Raw genomic sequence first — 25,065 nt, 5'->3', positions numbered from 1 at the left:
CATTACTGCAGCCCTCCACCCGTCGGGGCTTTATGGCAGAATGGCCCGACGGAAGCCTCTCCTCAGTGCAAGACCCATGAAAGCCCGCATGGAGTTTGCTAAAAAAAAAAAAAAAAACACCTGAAGGACTCCAAGATGGCGAGAAATAAGATTCTCTGGTCTGATGGGACCAAGATAGAAATTGTTGGCCTTAATTCTAAGCGGTATGTGTGGAGAAAAGCAGGCACTGCTCGTCACCTGTCCAATACGGTCCCAACAGTGAAGCACGGTGGTGGCAGCATCATGCTGTGCGGGTGCTTTTCAGCTGCAGGGACAGGACGACAATCGGAGGAAAGATGAACGCGGCTAAGTCCAGGGATATCCTGGACGAAAACCTCCTCCAGAGTGCTCAGGACTTCAGACTGCGCCGAAGGTTCACCTTCTAACAAGACAATGACCCTGAGCACACAGCTAAAATACCGAAGGAGTGGCTTCAGAACAACTCGGTGACTGTTCTCGAATGGCCCAGCCAGAACCCTGACTTCAACCCAATTGAGCATCTCTGGAGAGCAAATGGCGGAAATATAACGGAGAGTGACAAATTGAAGGGGGTCTGCATGCTTTCCGTACCCACTGTACCTGTTGACAAGCGTACTTGACGTACAGTTGGATATATTTGTTGATGGACGGTTGGATTCCACTTGACAAAAATAAATGTCCGTGGCAGTGAATGAGTCAAGAAGACAGTCAAAAAAAACAAGATGCGTGAGGTGCAAATCACCTTGTTCTGCCATTGTCAGTAAATCTTTGACTATTTTATTCCTTTTACAATGTAACCATAACAGTGGTTAACTAACTTTTTATGCCAGTTGAGAATGTTAAAAATATGTTTTCATATAATATTCAATAATACATTTGTATTTATTTAATTCAATTGGTTAACCGTTTTGAAGATAAAACGGGAATAATAAAATTCATGATTTTACATGCGCATTCATAATTGGTTGATAAATACAATGAATTGAATTACAAATGTAATTTTAAAATTGTCTAATAATTTCATACGCACATTCATTCGTTCATTCAACTTCCATTCCGCTTATCCTCACACGGGCCGCGGGCGCGCTGGAGCCGATCCCGGCTATCTTCGGGCGAGAGGCGGGGTACACCCTGAACTGGTCGCCAGCCAATCGCAGGGCACATAGAAACAAACAACCATTGTATATTTTCTTTAAAAATATGCTCGCGACCCTCGTGAGGATAAGCGGCATGGAAAATGGATGGATGGTTTTCTGCAGTAATAGAGAGAGAGAGCGAGGGAGAGAGAGAGAGAGAGAGAGAGAGAGAGAGAGAGAGAGAGAGCGTTTAAAGAAATTAGGCTGGGTTGGGAAAAAAAAAAATCACGGTGCTCATAAACATTCACCGAGCGACAACGTCCATGTTTAACCTTGCAGGCTAATAAATTTGACTTCTAAGCAACCGTTCGCTTTTCATTTACGTCTCCTCGCCCGCTCTTCCTCTTGGCAGTTGCGATATGAAGCCCCGTGCAAACGATGTGTCCGCCGGCCCCCGTCCGCGGCTCAATATCGCACTGTCGCTTCGTACGCTAACGAGGACAGGAAATGATGCTTTCACGCGCGGATTACCGATAACCGGGACGCCTGCCGAAGGTGGACGCTGATTTATCGTTGCATCGTAAACAGGACCCGAGCGCTCGTGGTTGAAAAGCTCGCTCGAACCTGCAAGCCACTCAGGTGGCAGTCATCGCAAATAACTGTGAATTCACTCATGCTCCGTCATGGACATTTATAGTCGGTAAATAGAATCCAACATTTTCACCGCTTGCTCGCCTTGCATACGTGCTTGCTCTGCACGCAAAAACGTCTGCAGCCACATTTGTATTTTTTATTTAGTTGTCTTGTTTGACTCTTTTTATGTCAACTGCGTTTTGTTTATTCTTGGTTTTCTTATTTACCGCTTGCCTGCCTCGCACACCCGCTAGCTCTCCTTGCAAATGTCGGAATCCATTTTCTGTTGTTGTTGTTGCAGTTTTCTCGCTTTAGTCATGTTATTTCAACAATGCTTGGGTTCACCGTTCTTCCTCACCGCTTACCCACCTCGTTCGCACCCACTTACCAATATATGAATGTCAGAATGCTCTAAAACGGCTGGCAATATAAGGCATTCCGCTTTGAAAATGGAATGAAAAATAATTGTGCGGCACGTCTACGATTGTGCGGCACACGTCTACGATTTTTCGCAAGAAAAAGAATTGTGCGGCACGTCTACGATTGCGCAAGTGCGTCGGCAATCTCGCCGGGCCGTAGCCTACATCGTCCGGGCGCGCCGCGGGAGGAAAAGTGTACTGAGCTCGAGTACTAACCGGAGCACTGAAAATGAATGGTACGGATCGCCTCGTTGTGCGTGAGGTTTCAGGCGTGGTAAAGCATGGACACGCAACAGAGAGCCTTGGTGAGGCGGACAGACGGACGGCGGACACTCACGATCGCTTAAAAGCCTCCAAAATGTTGTCCTGCTGCTGCTCTTCCACAGCTGAAAGCAAAACAGAAGAAAGAAGAAGAGCGCTGAGCTGCCTTCATCTTCACGCCAATAACAAACTCATGACCTCGCCAGATGACGGAATAAAACAACGCACATGCGGTTATTGTCTGACAAAGCCGGTTACGTGGCGGAGGCGGCCGAACGGAAGACGACAGCAACGCGATTAAGCAACGCACCCTGCACGGACACCTCAAAGGTGCAGCTGTCGCACTTGTCCTTGGAGGTCACCTCGCAGCGGTAGCCGCCTGCGTCACCATCCGCCACTTTCACGATGCGCATCTCGTACGTGTAGATCTGGAAAATAAACAGACACGCTTAAAAGTCGGACACTTTCTCGCCGGTCAAAGTCAAAGAAGTCAGGGCTGGGAAAAGCCCGGTTTATCATCACCGTCGTTAGCGTTGCGTTGCATACCTTGGTGTTCCTGTCGTAGGTCTCCTTGAATTGCAGGTGCTTCCCAGCTTTGCTGCCCAGGTCCAGCCACTTGCCCTTCAGCCACTTCACGGTGGGCTTCCTCATCAGCGTGGACGAGTCCACCTTGGCCAAGAACGTCACATCTTGGCCTGCTCGCACAAGACACGTCAAAGAAATCTAACAATACTTTATACTGCATATCTTATAGCACATTTCACACTTAAAAGTGTTTCACAAACCCCTCCACATCCAGAGCCATGTGTGTGTGTGTGTGTGTGTATACAGTGGGTACGGAAAGTATTCAGAACCCCTTACAATTTTCACTCTTTTTCATATTTTCCATGTGCTAAAATCCTTTAAGTTCATCTTTTCCCTCATTAATGTGCACACAGCACCCCGTATTGACAGAAAAAAACTGAATCGTTGAAATATTTACAGATTTATTCAAAAAGAAGAACTGAAATATCACACAGCCATAAGTATTAAGACCCTTTGCTGCGACACTCATATATTGAACTCGGGTGCTGCCCATTTCTTCTGATCATCCTTAAAATGATTAGACGCCTTCATTGGAGTCCAGCTGTGTTCGATTATACGGATTGGACTTGTTTCGGAAAGCCAAACCTGCCTATGCAGCTCACAGTGCATGTCGGAGCAAATAAGAAACCTGACTGAAACCCAATTGAGCATCTCTGGAGAGACCTGAAAATGTTACAAGTTTTTCAAGATCCAAGCTGTTGCTTGGCCAATTTTCTATGTTGATTTAGGAGCAACAAATATCTTCAATGTTACTTTCAACAATTTTTTTTTTATACAAAATATTGCAAGATTCGCATGAACACGAAGCAATAACTGATAACTGTGTCTGACCTGTACAATAAATAACGTGTACGACAAAACAAATGAATACAAGACCAGTGATGGCAAAATGAATGAACAAAATTCGCAATATAAATGAAAGAATACCATTCGACAAAATGTGACGGACAACAAACGTTTGTAACATAAAAATGTAAAGAAAAAGCTAAATATGTTGAATAAGGATAAAACATAACTAAAATAAATATTGTCTGTTGGACAGAGGAGCGGACGCCAGAGGGGATTTTTTGCAGACCTTTGATGGCGTCGGCGCTCTCCGGCTTGAGCGCAAACAGGCCGGTCAGGCCGGTCAACTGTGGGTCCTCACCTGGGGTGACCTCTGCCAGGGTGACATACATTAACATTACCATCAAAACAAACAACAAGACATAACGTGTCTTTTAGGAGGACACGTGCAATTTTAGGGTGCGTTCACAACACTTTTTTTTTTCTGGTTTGATCTGCTTTGTAAGCAATGGTTAAGTCTGTGTACACAAGCAAAAATCCCAAAACGCCTCATAGGTTTCGCCAGACTTTATCTTATTAGCTGCTGATGCTACGGTACCGCTAATGCTAGCGGCAGCTCGAGAGTCGATTCGGGTCAAACTCCGTGTAACTCGGGTGCGCTCGGTTTTGCCGTGTTCACGCGTGACCGAGTGAACCGCGACAAGGGTGGGCACCAACGATCCCAAATATAAGCCAACTCATCCATTAAAATTGTGTGAAAGCCCCCAACATTTAGCATGAGTACACGCCCAAGACTAAGATCACCATTGTACATTTAAGGGTACAATGTATTTGCTTTGAACCCCAACAATTAGTCCTATGCGACACATACGGTCAATGTAGATTGCGTCATCGCGAGCTGCAGTATTGTTGCCGATAATTTCGGACACATGCAGCCATTGTGATAAACGACAAGGGTCCAGTGAGGACCAATGACAAACGGTAATGGACCAGAGTGAGTTACCATTCAAATCAACCCTTCTGGCAACGTTGTTAATGAATAGTCAAACCATTTATATTCTCCAGTTAGTAGGCAGATCCTCGGCAAGTCTTACCGTCAGGCGGTAACTCTGCATCGTATCGCGTTTTGGTGGGAAAAGAGAAAGTATGTCAGTCTGTATAACAGCATGATTGTTTTTAACATACTATATACTGTTGTGGTTGTCGCTCAGAAGATGACAAAACACATTAGTTCATGATTAATGAGTTATTTCAACAATGCACACGTTATTATGTGTGGTTTAGATAAAGCTATGCATAGTCATTAACACCCCCCCCCCTCCCCCCCAAAAAATCTAAAGTAATTGACATTTAAAAATGTAATGGGAAAAAAAAGAAGAAAATCAATACTATACTCATTTGAGGCCATAGAAAAGCAAAAGGAACACATACAAAATTCACCATGCACACTTGCTCCAAACTTGGTACTTGTTTTATTCGTAAAAATAAATAATTTTTAAAAAGTAATAAATGAAATTAATTATGCTTTGTTAGCTCCAAATGGTAATTTTATGCTCCTAACTTACCTTGTTACCATTCGTGGCTAACGCTACAAGCTAAAGAGTCACTTCCTGATACGTCTCTCTCTCTCTCGCTCTCGCTCACACACACATACACGCACACACACACACGCACACATGCGCGCGCACACACACAGAGTGACAGACGCTCATGTTTACCGGTGCACCAAACGCAACAAACACAACAAGCAAACAAACCGCAAGCGGGGGCATTTGGGGGGATTTGTGAGGGTGCTTTGTCGTTGGCACACGATCGCCACCTTACCGTCGCTTGGCTCAGAGTTTGCTGAGCGAGAGGAAACATGGATGCCAGTGAGGCGTGGAGGCAGGAAAACGGCAGGGCGGGAGGGTGTGTGTGGGGGGGGGGAGAAGACATTTGGTGACCGACACAACAAAGAGCATGCGAGAGGAAGAGGTAGCGGGTGAGTTTACCTGAGGTCGGCTGGACGTCTGCTGATGGAGGAGATGCAAAAGTCAGCAGGGTACCACAGCGAACCCAGGACTCATTCAAAAGAGCCCTTTAAGAGCCCCCCCCCCCCCCCCCCCCTCAACGCTAAAGCCCCAACTCTAATCATGAAGAAAACCTTAATCCTGAATGATTCACCCCTAACCCCTCTACAGTAAACCCTTAATCCCGAACTCTAACTACTCACCACGAACTCTAACCCCTCAACTGGTGTTAACCATCACCTTAACGCCTTCATTGTAACACTTTACCACTCATCCCCAACTGCTAACAGCAATCTTTAAACCCTGACAGCTCACCCTAAAATAATCCCAATTTCAGTTTAGCATGTAGCACAAACACACATGCTGTCCATATTCCCACAGGGCATCACGAGTGACTTTCAAGTTTTACCTCAAGCACGGTGAAGGTCAAACAATTTTCATTATGAACACATTTGCAGGGAAAATACACGGAAAACCACACAAAATGAAGCGCAGTCACGCATCAGAAATGCAAATGATGTCACCCAAAAAAAAGGCCGCATTTATGGCCGGTATGCATATACGGTGTGTATCCATGCGTGTGTGAGTTTTCCTCATGGCGCGGACCACGCCGATGAATGTTTTATGTGTCCTTCAGCTACCTTTGTGCAAGTTAGCAGTCCGGGCCTTTGATCACTCTGGTACTAAACTTAAAAAGATCTGGAGGAGAAATTTTGTATTAAAGTCAAGTATTCCTGGATCGTGACGCCGGAGGTAGAAAGGAAGGCTCGTAAAAAGATGCTTGGAGATGTTTGCCTGGCGAGAGGCGGGAAGCAGCTAATCGCTAGCCGCCCCCCCCCCCCCCCCCCGCCCGAGAGTCACAAACACCTTTTTGTGCGCTCACCTTGTCGGATTAAGACGCGCTCATGTTAGCCAGGCAAAATCTAATAGAGGATGAGAGTGTGTGTGTGTGTGTGTGTGTGTGTGTGTGTGCGCGCTGTCAATCCAGGTGAATTAGCGCATAAGAAGGTGCAATGATGAGGAAGAATGGAGATGCAGATGAAAGCTCATCCGTATTCCGTATTTCAAATACCACACTCACCAGCGGGTGTAGCTTGAGCGCCATCGTTGGCGGCCAATGCGCAGCAGACACGAAGTTGAAACCAAAAGACATTTGCTGGGATTAAAAAACAGCAAAAGTCGATCCGGTAGAAAAGGACGTCCAATAAAACGGACGATTAAGACAGATTACAAATCGTGCGAACAACTTCGCGGCAACTCGAAAAAATATATCTTCCGCGAAGTGTAGTGTCCATCCATCCATTTTCCGTACCCCTTACCCTGACTAGGGTCACGGGCACGCTGGCACCTATTTCAGCCGACTCTGGGCGAGAGGCGGGGCACGCCCTGAACTGGTCGGCAGCCAATTGCAGGGCACAAATAGACAATCAGTCCCCAAGGTTGTGTCTCCTCTCCGCTGCTCTTCCTCTCGCGACACGAACGACTGCACCTCACCTATTGTGACACAAGTCAGCCAGCGAGAGTCGTGGGAAGCGAACGGCCCAAAAAAAAGCCCTGCTACAGCCACTTCGCCGGAATGTTCCTCCTTAATCTCCCCTGACATTTCACGTCTCATCCAAGTCCAACATTCGAGCATGCATGTACAGTATGTCATGTAACTGTATCCAGGGCGACACACCTGTTTCCTGCGTGTGTGCGTACGTGGATGATGTCACCTGAGTCGTAAAGTCTGCGCTGACCCGAAGCCATGTCGCAGTCCGGCCGAGCGCCGGGCCATTTGGCGGTACGGCATCCCCTCCGCCTGCGCTCTTAACCCACAAGCGCGGCGGCCTTTCGCGAGCGCCGCCCGTGTTGATTACAGCGCGGACGCACGCGAGATCGACTTTTTCTAGGAAAGAGATGATAAGTCAACAGATGGATCGAGAGTGGGATCCAAAGTTCCCAAAACTTTCTCAGGGAATGTCGAGAATTCAAAGGAACTTTTGGTTTCCACAACATTTTTGGGAGAAATTCCAGTCATCAGTTTCCATGTCAGACCATAAAATCTAATCTTCCAGTTCACGGCCTTTTTTATCCCGTAAGCCTTACAACCGCATTCCCTTTCTTCTCCCATAAATCGTCACGGGAAGACATGCCGAGGCGAAATGCGAACAAGCCCTAATTCCAGTCATCGTAGCCAAACATCGCGTCCTTGGCGTTCTGAAATGGATCGGATGCCTGACCGAGGCGGAATGTCGGGGCACCGAGCGTGTCCAATGACCCTTGGCGGAGTGGGAAGAACATTTGTGGCAAGACAAACAACAACTCGGGAGCTTTAAGACTCCGGAGTAGTGATTGGCTAAATAGTCCCGCTACATTAGCCGCTGCGTGTTCGGTCACGCTCAAGGTCGTCATGGTAACAAGGACAGGGAATTAAGGTCCATCAGCCAGGCTGCATTTACACTGCAGTTCGAAGCCACCAGATGTAAATGATGATAAATCTTTGGAATAAGGATATATTTATTTCACTTTAATTGCGCCACTTGGAATTCGGTAGGCACATCTGTCACGGGTATACCAACAACAAAGTGTCGGAAAGTCGCGCCTGTGGAAAAGACGCCGGAAATCTGCCATTTTGCTTGGGAGGAGTTGTTTTTGGATCCTTTTCCAGGTGTCCTGAAACGGACTCATCCGAAAAGATTTTGTCCTGGAGCGAGGCAGCAAAGTTCGAGGTCGAGCCGTAAAAGCACAAAACTCCAATAACTAAACTCTAATAACCAAGCGCATGATTTGATTTGATTTTTGGAATTTGATTTTGTTTGATCGCTACCGAATTTGGCGCAAGTATACTTGACAGATGGACAATGCTAAACTGCGCGACATTTGAGTTTTTGCCGTCGCGCGTGGCTGTAAGTTGGATGTAAAACGTAAAACTCTGGTAATAACTCCATTTGTGATTTTTTTTTTTTTTTCTTCTTCTGAATTCAGCCACCTCATCCATCTTCAGTCCATGCACCATGAAATTTGATACGCGTGCCTATCATGAGTCGACCCACAAAAAAGACACATTTTGCTTTGAAGCAGCCATCGTTGTGTGGGTAGAACATGGCGGCAAAGAATTTCACTTTCATATTCTGTTCCAATTGTCGCATTTCCCAATTCACAGATAAAACCTGTCTTAATTGATCAGGCTGACTTCTTCTTTTTTTCCCTCCTTCTCTTATAAAGCTGTCATACATTCATGGGATAATTAAAAAAACAAAATACGAACTTGTTGGGCCTCAGCAGAAGCAATTTTATAAAGTAGGGCAGACAAAGATCTCCACACATCTCCTTGTTCCATTCTGCCGACATTACTTGAAGTTGGAATGAAAAGCTTGGAATGTCGTCTGACGCTAAAGTCGTCTCTTTCCGAGAATATCAACCATCACTGCCGACAGGACAGGTGCCCTCGTCCATGACTGGGATTCCCTCTTATAGAAGGCAATGATCTCTTTGGCGACCGTTCAGACCGAGGGGGAGAATATCAAATGAACTCATGTGTCCAGCGTCCCGGTAATAATGCCCCCCCCCCCCCCCCCTCCTTGCCGTTGTCCATTATGGCCACCGCCCAAGTGCCATTAATCTCAGCGATACCATCTGTCCACATGTTCAAAAACAGATCCTTCTTAATACAAATCTTACCCTTTGTCTCTAGGACCAGGATTAAAGTGGCGTGTCGGTCACGCCATGGTGCGACAACCGCTTGGCCTCAAGGGGGCGCAGTACGGGGAGAGAGGCTTCCGAAAGTGGTTCCGCGACTAAATGAGATCGGTTTGGAATTTGAGTCACTTAAAAGCAAATGCTGCCTTAAATCTCACCGGACTCACAACTCCGCAAGCAGCAGCTAAAAATAGACGCTAATTAGTCGACTGTGCTAACATCCTTCATTTGACAATAGGTTTATTATTGTGGTAGCAGTTCACAGCAGAGTACGACGGTATCAGCTACATTTTTGTATGAACTTCAATGTATATTATATCAGACCGATGGCAAAAAAAAAAAAAAAAAAAAAATGTTTTATGCCGAATCAGCTAATGTTGCAGCTGTGCTCCACCTCACAAAATGATGGAGACGTCACATTTCACAATTTAGTGCCAGCCATCTATCTAGTATACGAGGTTCATATTTGGTAGCAAAATCTCTAGGGGTCCGTCTTCGATGGACACCTGGAAATGGTCAAATTGACCATAAAATGGCAGCTTCAAACAAAAATGGCAGATACCCTGTGTCTTTTCAAATATGGCATCCTGGGGCAAACTTCATGTTGCTAAGTGAAATTGGCTTCGGGGGCAGAATTTTCAAAACTTTACAAACATTACAGGAGACCCTACTGCCAATTTCTGGAGATATGATGGGGTTTGCGAACATCCTCATCTACTTAGTTGGCCTAGGAAGAGCGCGGCACCACACCCGCATTCACCTCGCGCCCCCCCCCGCAGGCATCAGCAAGTCCACAGGCTGGGCAAGTGACTCCATCCGAGAGGCCTTTCGCGCCTCTCACATGTCGCGAGGCAGGATGATGATCCCCTGCCAGATTGGCGAGGTGACACCGTTGAATGAGCGCAGCCTCCGGCCGCCTCCTCGCGACTCCCTCAACTATTCTGGTGGCTGTTTATTGGGCTGCGTTTACCCCCCCCCCCCCCTTCCAGATCTCCCCACCGTCACCCAGCACCAGACTACCGAGGGAGTCACATGGTCTGGCTGAAGCCAAAGAGGCCTGGAGGGCTTCAGAGGTGAGACGGTGTCGTGAACTTCAAGAGTAGTCGGGATCAGCGTCTGCCCGACAGCCAGAGGAACTCGAGTCACAGGGTGCGAACAGCCTCTACAGCGCAGGTGTCAAACTGAAGGCTCGGGGGCCAGATCCGGCCCGCCACATGATTTGACGTGGCCCGCGAAGGCAAATCATGTGTGTCAACTTCCATGATTCTTGTTCAAATCTGTACCAAGATTGCAAATTGTCATATTTCGTAAATAGCATTGAGATACTGCAAGCCTTTCTGTGTTACCAAATATGAACAATAGTTGAAAAACCCATTACCCTTTGATTTCTGATTCCAAAACTCGTTTATAATATGATGAGGCGATTAAAGATCTTTATGGTTTCACAGTCGCAACGGCCCTCTGAGCGAAACCGTAACTACAAGATAAGTTTGACACCCCTGCTCCACAGTATATCGTGGTTCATTGTTATAGCGCCCCCCCCCCCCCACTTTAACTGGGATTTTACAGTATACAAGCAAGTTCCAATTTAGCACCTTCAGTGTAGTACCAAGTTGTGCCACGACATGTCGGGCAGCACTGAGCTCTGATATCTGCCTGTTAGTATTGCTGCAAGCTCTGTTTGTAATGTACGTGTTGCTGTTCCGTGTGTGTTGAAGTAGCAGTTGTTTGAAGGGTTAGTGTTCCAGTAACATAGATGCGAGTTTCCGTTAGTCCGTCAATGGCATTTCGTATTGTATGTTAGCATGAGACTAGCAGACTTTTGTTTGAGTTCACTATATGTGCCCTAGTTTTCATATGATTCAATTTTATATATCTCACAGCCATAAGTATTCAGACCCTTTGCTGTGACACTCATATATTAAACTCGGGTGCTGTCCGTTTCTTCTGATCATCCTTGAGATGGTTCCACACCTTCACTGGACTCCAGCTGTGTTTGATTATACGGATTGGACTTGATGTGGAAAGCCACACACCTGTCTATATAAGACTTTGCAGCTCACAGTACATCAGAGCAATCATGAGGTCAAAGGAACTGCCTGAAGAGCTCAGAGACAGAATTGTGGCAAGGCACAGATCTGGCCAAGGTTCCAAAAAAAATACTGCTGCACTTAAGGTTCCTAAGAGCACAGTGGCCTCCATAACCCTTCAATGGAAGACGTTTGGGAAGACCAGAACCCTTCCAAGAGCTGATCGTCCGGCCTAACTGAGCAACCATGGGAGAAGAGCGAGAGAAGTAAAGAAGAACCCAAACATCACTGTGGCTGAGCGCCAGAGATGCACTCGGGAGATGGGAGAAAGTTCTAGAAAGTCAACCGTCACTGCAGCCCTCCACCCGTCGGGGCTTTATGGCAGAGTGGCCCGACGGAAGCCTCTCCTCAGTGCAAGACGCATGAAATCTGCAAAAATGTCAACATTTCATTTTTTTTTTTTCCTGTCAATATGGGGTACTGTGTGTACATTAATGAACAACCTCCTCCAGATTGGCATATACAGGGGATAAAGGACAAGGTGGTTCCACCTGCCTTGGCAGAGGCCTCCCCATTCATCCTCTCTCTCCTCCTGCACTTGCGTCTCATCTCAGGTTTCAAGCTCTGATTTACGCGCCTGTTGATAAAAGGCGGCGACAGCGCATATTTTAGTCGCCGTGACAGCACAAACGCGTTACAGCCCCCACAGTGGGATGTCACGACACAGGTTATTCTTGAACGCGACACCTCGAAGTTTATGACCGCAAAGAGGTCCAAACTCAACAAGTGTCATTGGGAGTGAGACAGGTCACACCATTAGGTACGCCGCCATAGACGAACCAGAGCCAAAGCAGCAAAACTCCAAATATGACAAAATATGTACAAATACAAATTGTATTAGACCAAAAAAATACAAATATCTATTGGATTTTGGGGGGAACACTGAAATAGGTGTCAATATCGGGTGGGGGTAATACAAAACGGATTAAAAATAAATAAAGCAAAGCAAAGCAAATGTATCGATATAGCGCATTTGGTACAAAAGGTAAGTCAATGTGCTTTACATGAGTGAAAGCATTTCAAAACCAAAATACAGTCAAGCTAAAATGGTAGAGAAACACAATGGGGCAAAAAATATTTTGAAAATAAGTTGATTAAAAAAACTGAAAGATAAAAAATATTACAATAGCTAAAAAAAAATAAAAATAAATACAAATACAACATACAAAATACAAAAAGGATAAAGGAATAACATACTAAAATGGTAGACAAAAAAAATCAGAAAAAGAGAAATGTACACACACACACACACACACATATATATATATATATATATAATATATAATAATATTATATTATATATATATATATATATATATATTATATATATATATATATATATATATATATATATATATATATATTTAATATATATATATATATATTAAAAATATTACACAAATACCAAACTATGATGACGGGAATACAAAGCTATTCAATTGTCTACACCGTTTGTCTTGATTAGGTTGATGTGAATACAAAATTGACAAAAAAGCAAAAATGGAAGACAAATTAGAAAAAAAAATAAAATACAAAAACACAAATGTTAGAAAATGAAATGGAATAGATAAAAACAAAAAATAGAATGTAAAATAATAGATTTGAAAAAAAGAATACAAATATAAGCTCATTGGCAGATACGCTACGCTACAATATAATAACACAAGTGCAAATTTAACAATTCAAGAAATGAGTCCCTTTGGACATTTGTAAATATCGCAAAACTGTAACCCTCGACGAGACCAATCGTCATCTGCCTTCATTCAAATGCATAAACCGTGTACTTTCTAAAGGTGGCCGAGTCACTGACATTAAGCTCTGTATTAAACTATAGAAGAGAATATCAAATTTCAATCCTCTCTTAAGCCGTGTGGCCCCTGGTGGGCCAACAGTGAGTCGAGCGGTAGATGGTGATTGACAAGCTACGTTAGCTGCTCCTTTGTGTCGACATGCCAGCAGCTTTTTGTGCAACATCTTACCGGGCTCCTGGAGCTCAGGCATGTCTGTCACAGTCACTTCCAAAGCGTCTTCTTCGTCTCGGGGATCTGCCTGCACTTCCTGCTCCATCCCTTTTTTTATCACCTCACCACCTCCTCCTTCCTCCTCCGCCTGCGAAGACTGCCAGTCATCACATCTGCTTGGAGTGACAGAGCGCTTGTCACCTGAAACCTCGGCAGCAGCTTTGAGAGCGAAAAGATCAGGGCCGCCGGGAGACGCCGGGGGTGTTAACGACCGCCGCGCGCTAATCAATCAACGGGTGCGACAGAGGCCCCGATGCCTCGCGTGCGTTCCTCTGCTCCAAAATAAAAAGAAGAAAATGTGCAAAATGGAGAACAAGGGCCCGTCTCGGACGATGACGTGCCCGAGCTGTCCGCGGCGAGGACTCCACAAGGTCAAGAAATCTCATGTGCTCTTCAGGAGTTGGCCCGTACACTCACCGTGACCCTGATGCAGACATGGCTGCAGATACTTTTACAGCGGATGTAAATAGAAGCTGGGCAGACACAATATTAGATGCACCTAATGCAGTAGCCGCGACCGAACTCCACAATTGACCCTGAGATGGCGACTTCACAGAAAAATGCTCGACTTCTTGAGACTTTTCCGTGGGTCTACTCGTGATAGACGTGCGTACCAAACTTCATGGTGCGAAGGGAAACAGCTTTTTGGCGGGCTGAATTTTGAAAATATTACAGAAATCGACCCGCAAATGGCCACTTCAAACCACAATATCTGACTTCCCGTGCCTGCGTGGGTTTTCTCCGGGTACTCCGGCATCATGAGACGCATCTATCAAGGGAAAAAAAAAAAAAAAAAAAAAAAAAAGATGACATCTTTGGTCTCCTTTTTTTCACAGCACGACATTTGAACACGTGACAAAGTGAAAAGTTTCACATAAAATCTACATTCACATTCAGACTAAGAATAGCACAGCTGTTTAAGGTGTTAAAGAGAGAGATAACACCCAATCGGTGACCAGATACTTCATCTCAAGTTGTGCAAAACGTACACGAGTCAGCTACTTTCTATAATCTCCTTCCTTATTAGACGTTTTATTGCACTTTAAGACATCATTCTTCTTCTCAGCTGTTGTACGGCTAATAAACTGTTTTGGTATTTTTTAGAGCTCCATAGCAACGTTTTTTTTTAATCTGGGATGATCATAAATACACTTATTTTACATATTTCTATTTTTAATGTGTTTACATATTTCTTAAATATGTATTTACTTGCGAATATTCAGAGAGAAGCATTTTTGAAAGTGCGCGAACTCGGCGTTATTAAAGCTCATATTTGGTCGTTTGGCGGCCTCTGTCGTCCAAAGAGGAGAAGCGTAGCGTGTGAGTGTTTTTCGTGTTTCAAAGTAACGCCCATAAACACCAAATACAGACTTTTAAATAAATATATGATTTTGCCAGCTAAATGTTAATATACAGTACGTTGCCGTTTCTACGGTAATCTTGTCGCGATAGTGTACCGGAAGGGCTAAACGTTGTACTGTTCCTGCGTGTTCCCACGGGCGCCCTCGACTCTTTCACGATTTGACATTCGGCAGCTTCTGTTAATCCATTCTACGAAAATTAAATACGTTTTCAACGCTTTATGAATTACAATGTCTGTTCTATCTTCTTAAATGTTAACGGGGGGGCGGGGGGGAATACTAGTTTTCCTTTATTTGTGAGAGTTTTGTACTGAAAGAGCCCACCGGAAGTATTAAACACCGTTACGTGAACGCTGCGTCGCATTTGCCTTCCTGAACCTGTTTGAGTTAGTACAAAGATGAAGCCTTTATTAACATTTAAAACGGCATTTCTTTCTTTTATTGTGTCGCTTGTGTGCGTTGAAATCGCCTGGTGCAACAATGGCAGGAGGGTACGTGTGTGCCGTTTTAAAAATCGTCCTATTTGGTCTTAGATGAAGCTATTAGCCGTATGTGCAGTAATGCTAACGGTAGCTAATTGTGGATTGTTTGGCTTTTTTTCTCCATTTCCAGGTTGGCGACGTCCTAGAAGCGGAATTCAATGATTTCTCCGTGCCTCTAGAACATTCTTTTGAAGTCGGTGAGGAATTTTTAGTGTCTTTTGTCGTGTTTTGGGGGTGAGAAAACGAAGCTGTTTAAGTGCTACTAGGAGAAGTAGATTGATTGAACTGTCGCCGCCATTTGAAGGTGCCATTAAACAGGTGCCGTTAACGGCGAACTCTCGCGCGATCTCTGTCCAGATGACGTGGGCAGGTTCCGGGTGCGTGGAACGCTGCTGCTGAAAGCCGGCAGGGAGCCCGGAGCGTCTCTGAATCAGAACCAACTGTCGCACGACGACAGAGTCCAACTCAAAGTGAGTCCGACCAGCAGAAATGTACATTTTAAAAAGTCCTGTGATATTTGTTGCATTCATTTAGCCGTTTATTATTCAGATGGAACTTTTGCATCTGTTGTATTTTGTCATTACTTTCATTTTTGGATTAATTTATTTCATTAAATAATTGGTTGATTGATCTGTTGTAAGTAATGCATTAATGTACAAAAGTAAAATACAAATCTCGTTAATTTTTGTATTCTATTCAATCATAGTTCAATCAATTATAATTACATTAATTATAAATAATGGAATTTAAAATGGAAAAAAAAGTTACGATTAAAGTAAACCTTTGTACCTTATGTGTATGTATTTTTGTTTTGATTGATCCATTGATATCATTGAATACTTTTAAAAAGTCAAATGCATACGCATTAAAAAAAGAATTGTATTTAGTTTATTAAATTAATGGTTAATCAAATACAATTACATTATCTAATCTAAAATGGAATCATGACATTGAATTCTTGTATTATTGAAAATAACCTTTTGCACATCTTACATATAGTTAGAGGTGCAACAATTAAATTGACAAATAATCGATTATCAAATTAGTCGATAATCGATTCATTGTGCGGACAAGCGGGAGGGAAAATGGACGGACGTATACAGACCTTGTTTCATTTAAAATTGTCCAAAGCCTCTCAAAAATAAATATTCATTATATTTAGTAAAAAATAAAGCAGATCTTTATGTTTTATCGAAAATAAGACATTTGCAAACATCTATTACGTTGGAAAACAATTATCAACGTTTCAGACAGATGTTACGAACTAAACTGGCAACTGATACATTATCAAGTTATGTATCCGTTTTCTTTTACCGCTTAGCCTCACGCGGGTCGCGGGCGGCTGGAGCCTATCCCAGCTATCTTCGGGCGGGAGGCGGGGTACACCCTGAACTGGTCGCCATGGAAACAAACAACCATTCGCGCTCACATTCACACCTACGGGCAATTGAGAGTCTTCAATCAACCGACCACGCATGTTTTTGGGATGTGGGAGGAAACCGGAGTGCCCGGAGAAAACCCACGCCGGCACGGGGAGAACATGCAAACTCCACACAGGCCGGGCCGGGGATTCGAACCCCGGTCCTCAGAACTGTGAGGCAGATGTGCTAACCAGTCGGTGACCGTGCCGGCTTGTTTAATCATAATAAAATTAATTATAAGTATCACAATAAAAAGAGAACATGCTTATTTCATTATTGAAATGGATAATTTGACATAGCTTATCAAAGAATGACCTTGCCCCTCTGTCTGTTTTAAAACTTAAATGTGGCCCTTGAGCACAAAAGTTTGCCCCGCCCGCGATTAAAACCAAAATCTTAAAACCGGAAACCTTTTTCCCAGGAAGTGGCGTCGGTGGACGGTCTGTACCGGATCCGAGTGCCTCGGATTTCGCTGCAGGCCGACAGACAGACGGAGCGGCAGATGGACGGATACGTCACGGCGTTCGTCAGAGCTGTAAGCCTTTCAATAATAGTATTATTAATTAATACAATAATTGTGTGATCATAAGAGCCAACATTTTGATTATTTTTCCCTTTTTTTTTTTTTTTTTGTCATAACCTGCACATTTCTTAGATAGATGCTTAGATTTTTGCAGTTTCCCCACTTTGTTTAAGATCATCTTCCAAGTGTAAATATCAGACAAATATAACCCAAGTGAACTTATAATTGCTGTTTTTAAATGTTGATTTGATTTATTAAGGAGAAAAAAAACTATTCAACGTTACCTGGCCCATGTGTGATTTAAATGTAATTACCCCCCTTGTTACAACATGACTTAAATTGTGACCAATCACAATTTTTGTTCAATTTGTACTTATCACACCCATGCCTGATTACCTCCAGACCTTTTCAATTACGAAATCACTCAAACAGAATCTGTACCGACAAAATCGAGTCGGACAAAAGCACGCGACCGTAAAGATTTCAGATGACGAAAAACAACTGCTCTCATGCATTGTATTATTTTTCTCGTACTGTCTGCCCAAATGTGGATATTCCAGCCCACTTCTAACTTGAGAAAACAGTACTTTCTTACTCATTTTTATTTTTTTTATTTTTTTTTGGAGGACTACTTTTTACTAGAGTCACATTAATTTCAAGTAACACAGTACTCTTACTTGAGTACAATATCCGGCAACTCTGCCCAACTCTGATAACACGCTAGCACAAACTGACACCTGGGCAAATAAATATGCGTGCAAGCACTTTGCACAAACATAATTGTCATTAAACTCACCTTTTGGCATTCGTACACAGTAACAAATGTTAGGAAACATGGGAAAATGTGTTAACAGTAAAGTAGACTACACAGGAAGTAACATAGTTTCTGTGCGCACAAGGTGCATTCAGGAATGCCAACAAAACAGAACGTATCAAAGGCAGATGAAAAACATCACCGAAAACTAACATCAACACCAAGATTTCACCAGATGGCGCCATGGTAATACTAGTATTGCTTTGGCCTGAGCACACAAAAAAACAGTGAATAGCTGCGATTTTCAGTAAATAATGGAGAATAGATTGAAAAAATAAATAAACTCAAATTTGTGAATGCTTAAGCGCTAATATGTGGGGTTCACTGTATTTTTCTAGGTGGTACTTTCTGTGTAGTATTTGACAACTACTTGGCTGTTAATAAATGATCGTTTTTAACAAGAGCTATCATTATTGATGCATCCTTTGTTTTTAGTGTGCCATGGTGGAGTCCCGCCTGAGCGACGTGATCACGTTGCACACGGACGTGTCGGGCACGCTGATCGGCGTTTCCATCGTCACGCTGCCCGGAGCCTGCAGGGGGATCGACGTGGACGACGACGTGGACCTGGACCTCTTCAACACGACACTTAATGTCATGGCCCCTGTCAACGCGCCCGGGTCAGTCACGCAGAACGTGGATTGTTTCCAGCCTGTTCTCGTTGTTTATTTCTGTTGTTTTGAGTAACTGGCAAGGGGAGCGATGACATTGATTGCATGACGATGTTCGCCAATTAACGTCACTCGCCAGGCCAGGCCTGTCGTTTAAAGCCACACATTATATTATAGTGTGAGGATGGCAACCACAAGCTTAAAAAAAAAAAAAAAAAAAAAAAATGCAAAATCAATGTTTATCCGATTAAATGTTTGGGGTAATCGGAGGAATAATTGATTGTAAAAATATTCGATAGCTGCAGCCCTATAAGTCAGTACAGTAGCTGTGACTGAGTATACTTTATTTCATTCAATGGCTGGTGATGCGCTGCGTGCGCGTCACCTCTCACTTTTCATTCTCCACCTCTGAATCGACTCACCTCCTGGCCAGTGGTGCGACACTTTGTATGTGATTCGCATTGGATGGACAAAGGGGTACACTCGACCCCCAAAAAGAAGTGGCAACCAAAGCAAGTAGCAGCGGCGTGAAGCCCGGCGCCTTCGACTTTTCCGAGTTCGGGTCGCGGGGGCGGTAGCTTTAGCAGGGAAGCCCAGACTTCCCTCTCCACAGCCACTTCCGCCCGCTCTTCCGAGGGGATCCCGAGACGTTCCCAACCGAGCCGAGAGACGTAGTCTCTCCAGCGTATTCTGGGTCGTCCCCGGCCAGCTTCTGTAGCCGGGGATCGGATCTCCAAGGTCCCCGCCTTCGGCCGCCGCCCAGCTCGCACTGCACCCGACCCCTATGGCCCCTCCCACAGGTGGTGAGCCCATGGGAAGGGGGACCCACATTAACCTTTCGGGCTGTGCCCTGGCCACCAGGCGTTCGCCTTTGAGCCCCCCTCCGGTCCTGGCTCCAGAGGGGGGGGGGGTCCCCGGTGACCCGCGTCCGGGCAAGGGAAACCAAATCCATTTGATTTATTCTTCATAGGGGTTTTTGGAGCCGTGCTTTGTCTGGTCCCTCACCTAGGACCTGTTTGCCATGAATGACCCTAGCAGGGGCCTGAAAGCCCCAGACAACTTGACTCCTAGGATTATTGGGACGCACGAATCCCTCCACCACGATAAGGTGACGGCTCAAGGAGAGGTACATTATTGTCCCCCAAACAATTTTAGATCTTTTATTCCTCCACAAGGTGAGGTAAGATTCCAGATATGTATATATGTCTCACTGAATCTATATCAAAGCAATCGAATGTGAACATAAATCCATTTGAATCACAAACTAAAGAATCAAAATCAAATTGAATCATTGTGTCAAGAATCTATACTGAATTGAAATGTGCGGTTCTGAGCAATAGCCGGCCTTAGTTTTTGTTTAATTGTTCTGTGGTGCATCAGTCCTTTCCTTTCTTTTCTCAGCCGCCTCCACCTGTTAGCATCAGCTGCAGTTGAGTCGTACGCATCTTAGCGTTTCGCTCCCATCAGCATTCCAGCCCGCTCTCAGCACTCGCTCGCACTTTTTGCCCTTTTTGATTTCTAATTGCCACAAAATGTCCTTGCAGACCCGAGACGGCGCTGTTCCTGGAGCGCATGGAGCAGGAGTCGGCAAAGAAAGGAAAGAATCCCCAGGAGCAGAAGTCTTTCTTCGCTAAATACGTGCGTGGATCCCACCCCCACAACTCCTCCTCATCCTCTGAGCTTAGCATGTCTTTCCCTCTCGTCAAACTTCCATCTTTTTGCTTCCACAAACACACCGAGAATTGAATGTTTACAATAGCGCTTCCTCAGTTGTAATGCAACGCATTCGCCTGAAGGTGGCGCTGTCTGGTGGCCTGTGCTTGCGTCATGCTGACAGCTGTGTGCCGCTTGCTGTGCTGTGTTGCAGTGGTATTTGATATTGGGAGGCGCCATCTTCCTCATGGCTTCCAATTCAGCACAGCCCCCAGCAGGGGGAGCCAGAGAGCAGAGCTGACCCCTTCATAGTTTCCCCACCTTAAGATCGTCAAACAAAGGTAAATATCAAACAGCAATAACCCAAGTCAACATAAAATACGGGTTTTAAATGATTTTATTTATTGAAGAAAAAAAAGTATATTCAAAGCTACTTGGCCCTGTGTGAAAAGGTAATTGCCCCACCCCCCCCCCCCACACCCCTTGTTAAATCATCAATTAACTGGCTAATCGCATTTCATGGAAAGCTGAGTTAATTTTCACTTGCCAAACCCAAGCCTGATTACCTCCAGACCTCATCAATCAAGAAATCCCTGAAAAAGAACCTTTCTGACAAAATGAAGTTCGACCAATAGATCTCGAATAGCTGCAACAAAATGCCACGATGCAAATAAATTTAAGAACAGACAAGAAATAAAGTAATTGACATCTATCAGTCTGCAAAAGGTTACAAAGCCATTTCTAAAGCTTTAGGACTCCAACGAACCACGGTCAGCGTCATTATCCACGAATGGAGAAAACATGGAACAGTGGCGAACCTTCCCAGGAGTGGCCAGCCTACAAAAATTACCCAAAGAGCACAGCGACGACTCATCCAGGAGGTCACAAAGGAACCCAGGACAACATCTAAAGAACTGCAGGCCTTCCCTGCTTCAGTTAAGGTCAGTGTTAATGACTCAACAATAAGGAAGAGACTGGGCATAAATGGTATCCATGGCAGAGTTCCAAGGTGCAACCCACTACTGACCATAAAGAACATAAAGGCTCATCTTACTTTTGCACAAAAAAACAAACAAAAAAAAAACACCTGAATGATTCCCAAGACTTAAATAAAATATTATTATTATTATTAAAATATTCTAAGGGCTGACGAGGAAAGTGGAACTTCTTCGAAGGTGTGTGTCTCGTTAATTATGGTGTAAATGTAAAACAGCATTTTACAACAAAAATAAAAAACATAGCGTCAATCGTGGTGGTAGTGTGATGGTCTGGGGCTGCTTTCCTACTGTAGGACCTGGATGACTTGCTCTGATTGATGGCGCACTGAAGTCTGCTCTTTACCAGAAAATCCTAAAGGAGAATGTTCAGCCATCAGTTCATGACTTCAAGCTGAAGCGCACTTGGGTTCCGCAGCATGACAACGATTCAAAACACACTAGCGAGTCAACTTCTAAATGGCTTAAAAAATATATGAAGGTTTTGGAGTGATCTAGTCAAAGTCCAGACTTAAATCTGATTGAAATGCTGTGGCATGACCTTAAAAAGGCCGTCCATGCTCGAAAATCCTGTCTGTGAATTAAAACAATTGTGCAAGGAAGAGTGGGCCAAAATATCTCAGCAGAGATGTAAAAGACTCCTTGCCAGTTATATAAAACGCTTTATTTCAGTTGTTGCTGCTGAGGATAGCCCAACCAAGTAGCTTTGAATAGTTATGTTTCCTTCATAAATAAAATCACCTCTAAAAACAGCATTTTATGTTTACTTGGGTTGTCTTTGTCTGATATTTACATTTCTTTGGTGATCTTTAACATTAAAGTGGAGAAACTGCAAAGAAATAAGAATTTGGGAATGGGGCAAACACTTATTTACAGCACCCGTATGTATTGATTTGGCAGCACTGAGTCAGGCCAAAGCCAAAAATTGCTTTGCAGCCATCTTGTGGCATCTGTAAGCAATTCTAAAAAAAAAAAAATATATAATGATAATAATAATATTTCCTCTCTCTCTCTCGAGGGGAGAGTGTTAATTATCTACTATTCCCGGCGGGGCTCACTCGCTGGACGTACACAACATCATAGGTCAACTGCGTCTCAGCCGAACCTCTGTAAGTGCTTCTGTTTTTGGTTAGCGACAGGGACATCGCCAAGTTTGGCGGTATCAGTCGTAGTAAATTGATGCCTCTTGTCACAGCCCTGTTTAGGGGTGGGAGGGCCTGCATTTGGGGGAGTCGACGATCAGTTGACGGGTTGAGGCGCGGCGTCTGTCCTAGCAGAGGCCACTATTTGAGGAAATACTGCGCTTTCTAACAGTTTAAATATTGGGAATTTCTAACAGAGAATGAATGTGTGGACTTAGTGTCGTGATCATGTTCCACTTCACCGCTAACAAACTGCGAACAAGCTTTTCTTATTCTTGTGTTGACAATAATATGGATTAAAGTAACGGTTAAATGTTTTTGTTTGTTTTCCAGTGGATGTACATAGTACCTCTGGTTCTCTTCCTGATGATGTCAGGTGCTCAGGACCAATCAGGGGGCGGAGCCGGTGGCGGCGGAGCAGCCAATGGTGGTGGCCGATGATCAACCGCTAACTTTTTTTAATTTTTTTTTTTTTTTTATTAATTCTCTTGTGATCTGCTGTACATGAGCATTATTGTGAAAAGAATAATAAAAGTATTTATGACCTGACTGGATTGAAGTGGTTCGAACTCGCAGGAGTCGGTAACGTTGTTCATTTTAAATTCGAACAACAGCAGCAGCAACTAAACGTAGTTTGTAACTGCATCTCCAGCACGTGTAGCTCCATAGCATACATTCAATGATGTAGACAGATATGATATGACGTCATTTGATACGACTCGTTAGGATGTGATGCAATACGTGGCAGTGCGCAAACGGCTTGGTTTCGTTTTCAAAACATTTAAGAATAACAAAAAAGAAAGCAACCTGCTATAAACTGTTGTTCGTGCAATAAATAAAAATGTGCCCCATTTTTTTTCAGACTTGCCCTCTTCTTGTACAAAGATAACCCCTAAAAGATTTTTCAAATACACGCAGTGTTTGTTTTTCAAATATGCCTGCTATTGTTTACACTATGATGTATTCGCTTTGCAAACATGTGCTCTGTTGATTTTATAAGTATGCCTTTTTTAAATATACCACCTTCTTTTAATATGCACCCCAGTTGTGTTTTTTTCCTTGGAGCTATGCCCCCCTATTTAAAAAATAAAACTAAATCTTGCTTTAGCAGGGATGCTAATTTTGGTGGGCAAATATGCTGCCTATTTTTACTTCATTATATATATTTATTTCAAATATGGGCCTTATTTAAATACACACTCTTTTTAATATTTTTTGGGGGGGGGGGGCAAATATGCCCCTTCTTTATTTTCAAATGGGCCCACCTCCATTTTTTTTTCCAAAAAGATTTGACCCCATTCTTCCTTTTTTTTTTCTGTCGAACTACGCCCCATTTCAACTTTATTGCAAATATGCCTCCCATTCTTTTTATACATTTTGTTTTTTCCCAAAAAGTCCTCGTATTTAAATTTTTTGGCAAAAACACCAATGATTCTTTTGGCTAACATGCCCATTATTTATTTCTCATATAAGGTATGCCCCTATTTATTATTATTTTTTAAAATATCCTGAATTGACATTTCTTTGGAAATATGACCCGATTGTTGTTGTTCTTTGTTTTTTTTTCTCGAACAGCTATAGTGACCGTAGATACTATTATTCACTGGTTTTGAATAAATAAACGAACCTAAATGTGCACACAAAAAGTATACTAAGTACAGAAATTAACTTTTGTAATATTTTGTGTGTTCAGATTTTAAGCTCGATGACGTCACGCTGCAGTGTATTTTTTTAATCTGCGTTGCACGCTAAGCATCTAAAACGTACAATGCGTGACGTCAACGTATGCGCTTGCTCCCGCTGGGCGTGGGCCGCGTCGTCTGGCTGTTTTTAGCGCGGTCGTCCAACTGTGACAAATACTTTAGCCGCTTATTTCGGGCGCCGCCTCAACACCTCGCTGACCCTCGGCCCCGCGTTCGCTCGGCAACGGGCCTCAGCTCGCGGGGCCTCGGTGCATCATGGGGGATCTCTCGGCGTCGGCGCTGATGGATGCGCAGGAACAACACATTGATGAATGGCCAGTTTTGAAATCAGAAGCCTATAGAAACATGTTTTTCAACGATTACATTTCTTTTCAAAGGGGGATTGTTCATGACAGCTCCTAAATCTGAGAGCATGTGGCTCGGCGTGCCAGCGCCATGATTTAGGCTCCTTCTTCATGTTGCACTAAAAGCCAAAGGGCCCGTTGGTTTTAACCAGCCACTAAATCGGAGTGCGCTAAACCGCGAGCATTCCGATTTGCTTCCAAGAATAAATTACGAGTTTCGATTTTTTTTTTTTTTTTTTTACACTAACAACTTTATACTAATTTACTACAAGTGAAAGTCACATATTTTCATATTAGCTTAATTTTAGGAAAAAGTCTGGGTTTCCCCCAATCCTTGTGTAATACTGACAATTTAGCAGTAAAATATGATATTATTATTATCATTATCATCAAGAATACATTTTAATTAATATATATAGAATACTGAGAGAAAAATA

General features: G+C 43.7%; 2 protein-coding genes across 5 annotated transcripts in view; one reads left to right on the top strand and one right to left on the bottom strand.

Moving 5' to 3' along the window:
- Positions 1-13,565, bottom strand: part of mybpc2a (myosin binding protein Ca) — a 29,788-nt gene extending 16,223 nt beyond the window's left edge. For both annotated transcript variants that reach the window (XM_061700893.1, XM_061700894.1), the window contains exons 1-8: positions 13,538-13,565; positions 5,770-5,787; positions 5,603-5,623; positions 4,873-4,887; positions 4,068-4,151; positions 2,954-3,102; positions 2,718-2,835; positions 2,484-2,532 (exon numbers count right to left, since the gene is read on the bottom strand). In XM_061700893.1, coding sequence (XP_061556877.1) covers positions 2,484-2,532; positions 2,718-2,835; positions 2,954-3,102; positions 4,068-4,151; positions 4,873-4,887; positions 5,603-5,623; positions 5,770-5,787; positions 13,538-13,559 — 476 coding nt within the window. In that variant the 5' untranslated portion in view covers positions 13,560-13,565. The remainder of the gene's footprint in view (positions 1-2,483; positions 2,533-2,717; positions 2,836-2,953; positions 3,103-4,067; positions 4,152-4,872; positions 4,888-5,602; positions 5,624-5,769; positions 5,788-13,537) is intronic.
- Positions 13,566-15,291: 1,726 nt separating this feature from the next.
- emc10 (ER membrane protein complex subunit 10) lies at positions 15,292-23,442 on the top strand. 3 transcript variants are annotated; one of them, XR_009770129.1, is made up of 9 exons: positions 15,292-15,431; positions 15,553-15,619; positions 15,780-15,892; positions 17,265-17,378; positions 18,616-18,800; positions 20,336-20,429; positions 20,659-20,785; positions 21,192-21,385; positions 22,915-23,004. XR_009770129.1 is itself a non-coding variant. In XM_061701541.1 (8 exons), the coding sequence occupies exons 1-7, from the start codon at positions 15,339-15,341 to the stop codon at positions 20,743-20,745; spliced, it is 753 nt and encodes a 250-aa protein (XP_061557525.1). In that variant the 5' UTR covers positions 15,292-15,338; the 3' UTR covers positions 20,746-20,785; positions 22,915-23,003. The 3 variants fall into 3 exon arrangements, 2 of the variants coding, with proteins under 2 accessions (XP_061557525.1, XP_061557523.1); XM_061701541.1 differs by lacking the exon at positions 21,192-21,385 and having other exon boundaries at positions 22,915-23,003; XM_061701539.1 differs by lacking the exons at positions 20,659-20,785; positions 21,192-21,385 and having other exon boundaries at positions 22,915-23,442.
- The last annotated feature ends 1,623 nt before the right edge of the window (positions 23,443-25,065 follow it).

Source organism: Phycodurus eques, chromosome 16 (assembly GCF_024500275.1).
Source record: "Phycodurus eques isolate BA_2022a chromosome 16, UOR_Pequ_1.1, whole genome shotgun sequence".
In the NCBI taxonomy this organism is placed as follows: domain Eukaryota; kingdom Metazoa; phylum Chordata; class Actinopteri; order Syngnathiformes; family Syngnathidae; genus Phycodurus; species Phycodurus eques.
This window is presented reverse-complemented; position numbering and strand designations above follow the sequence as displayed.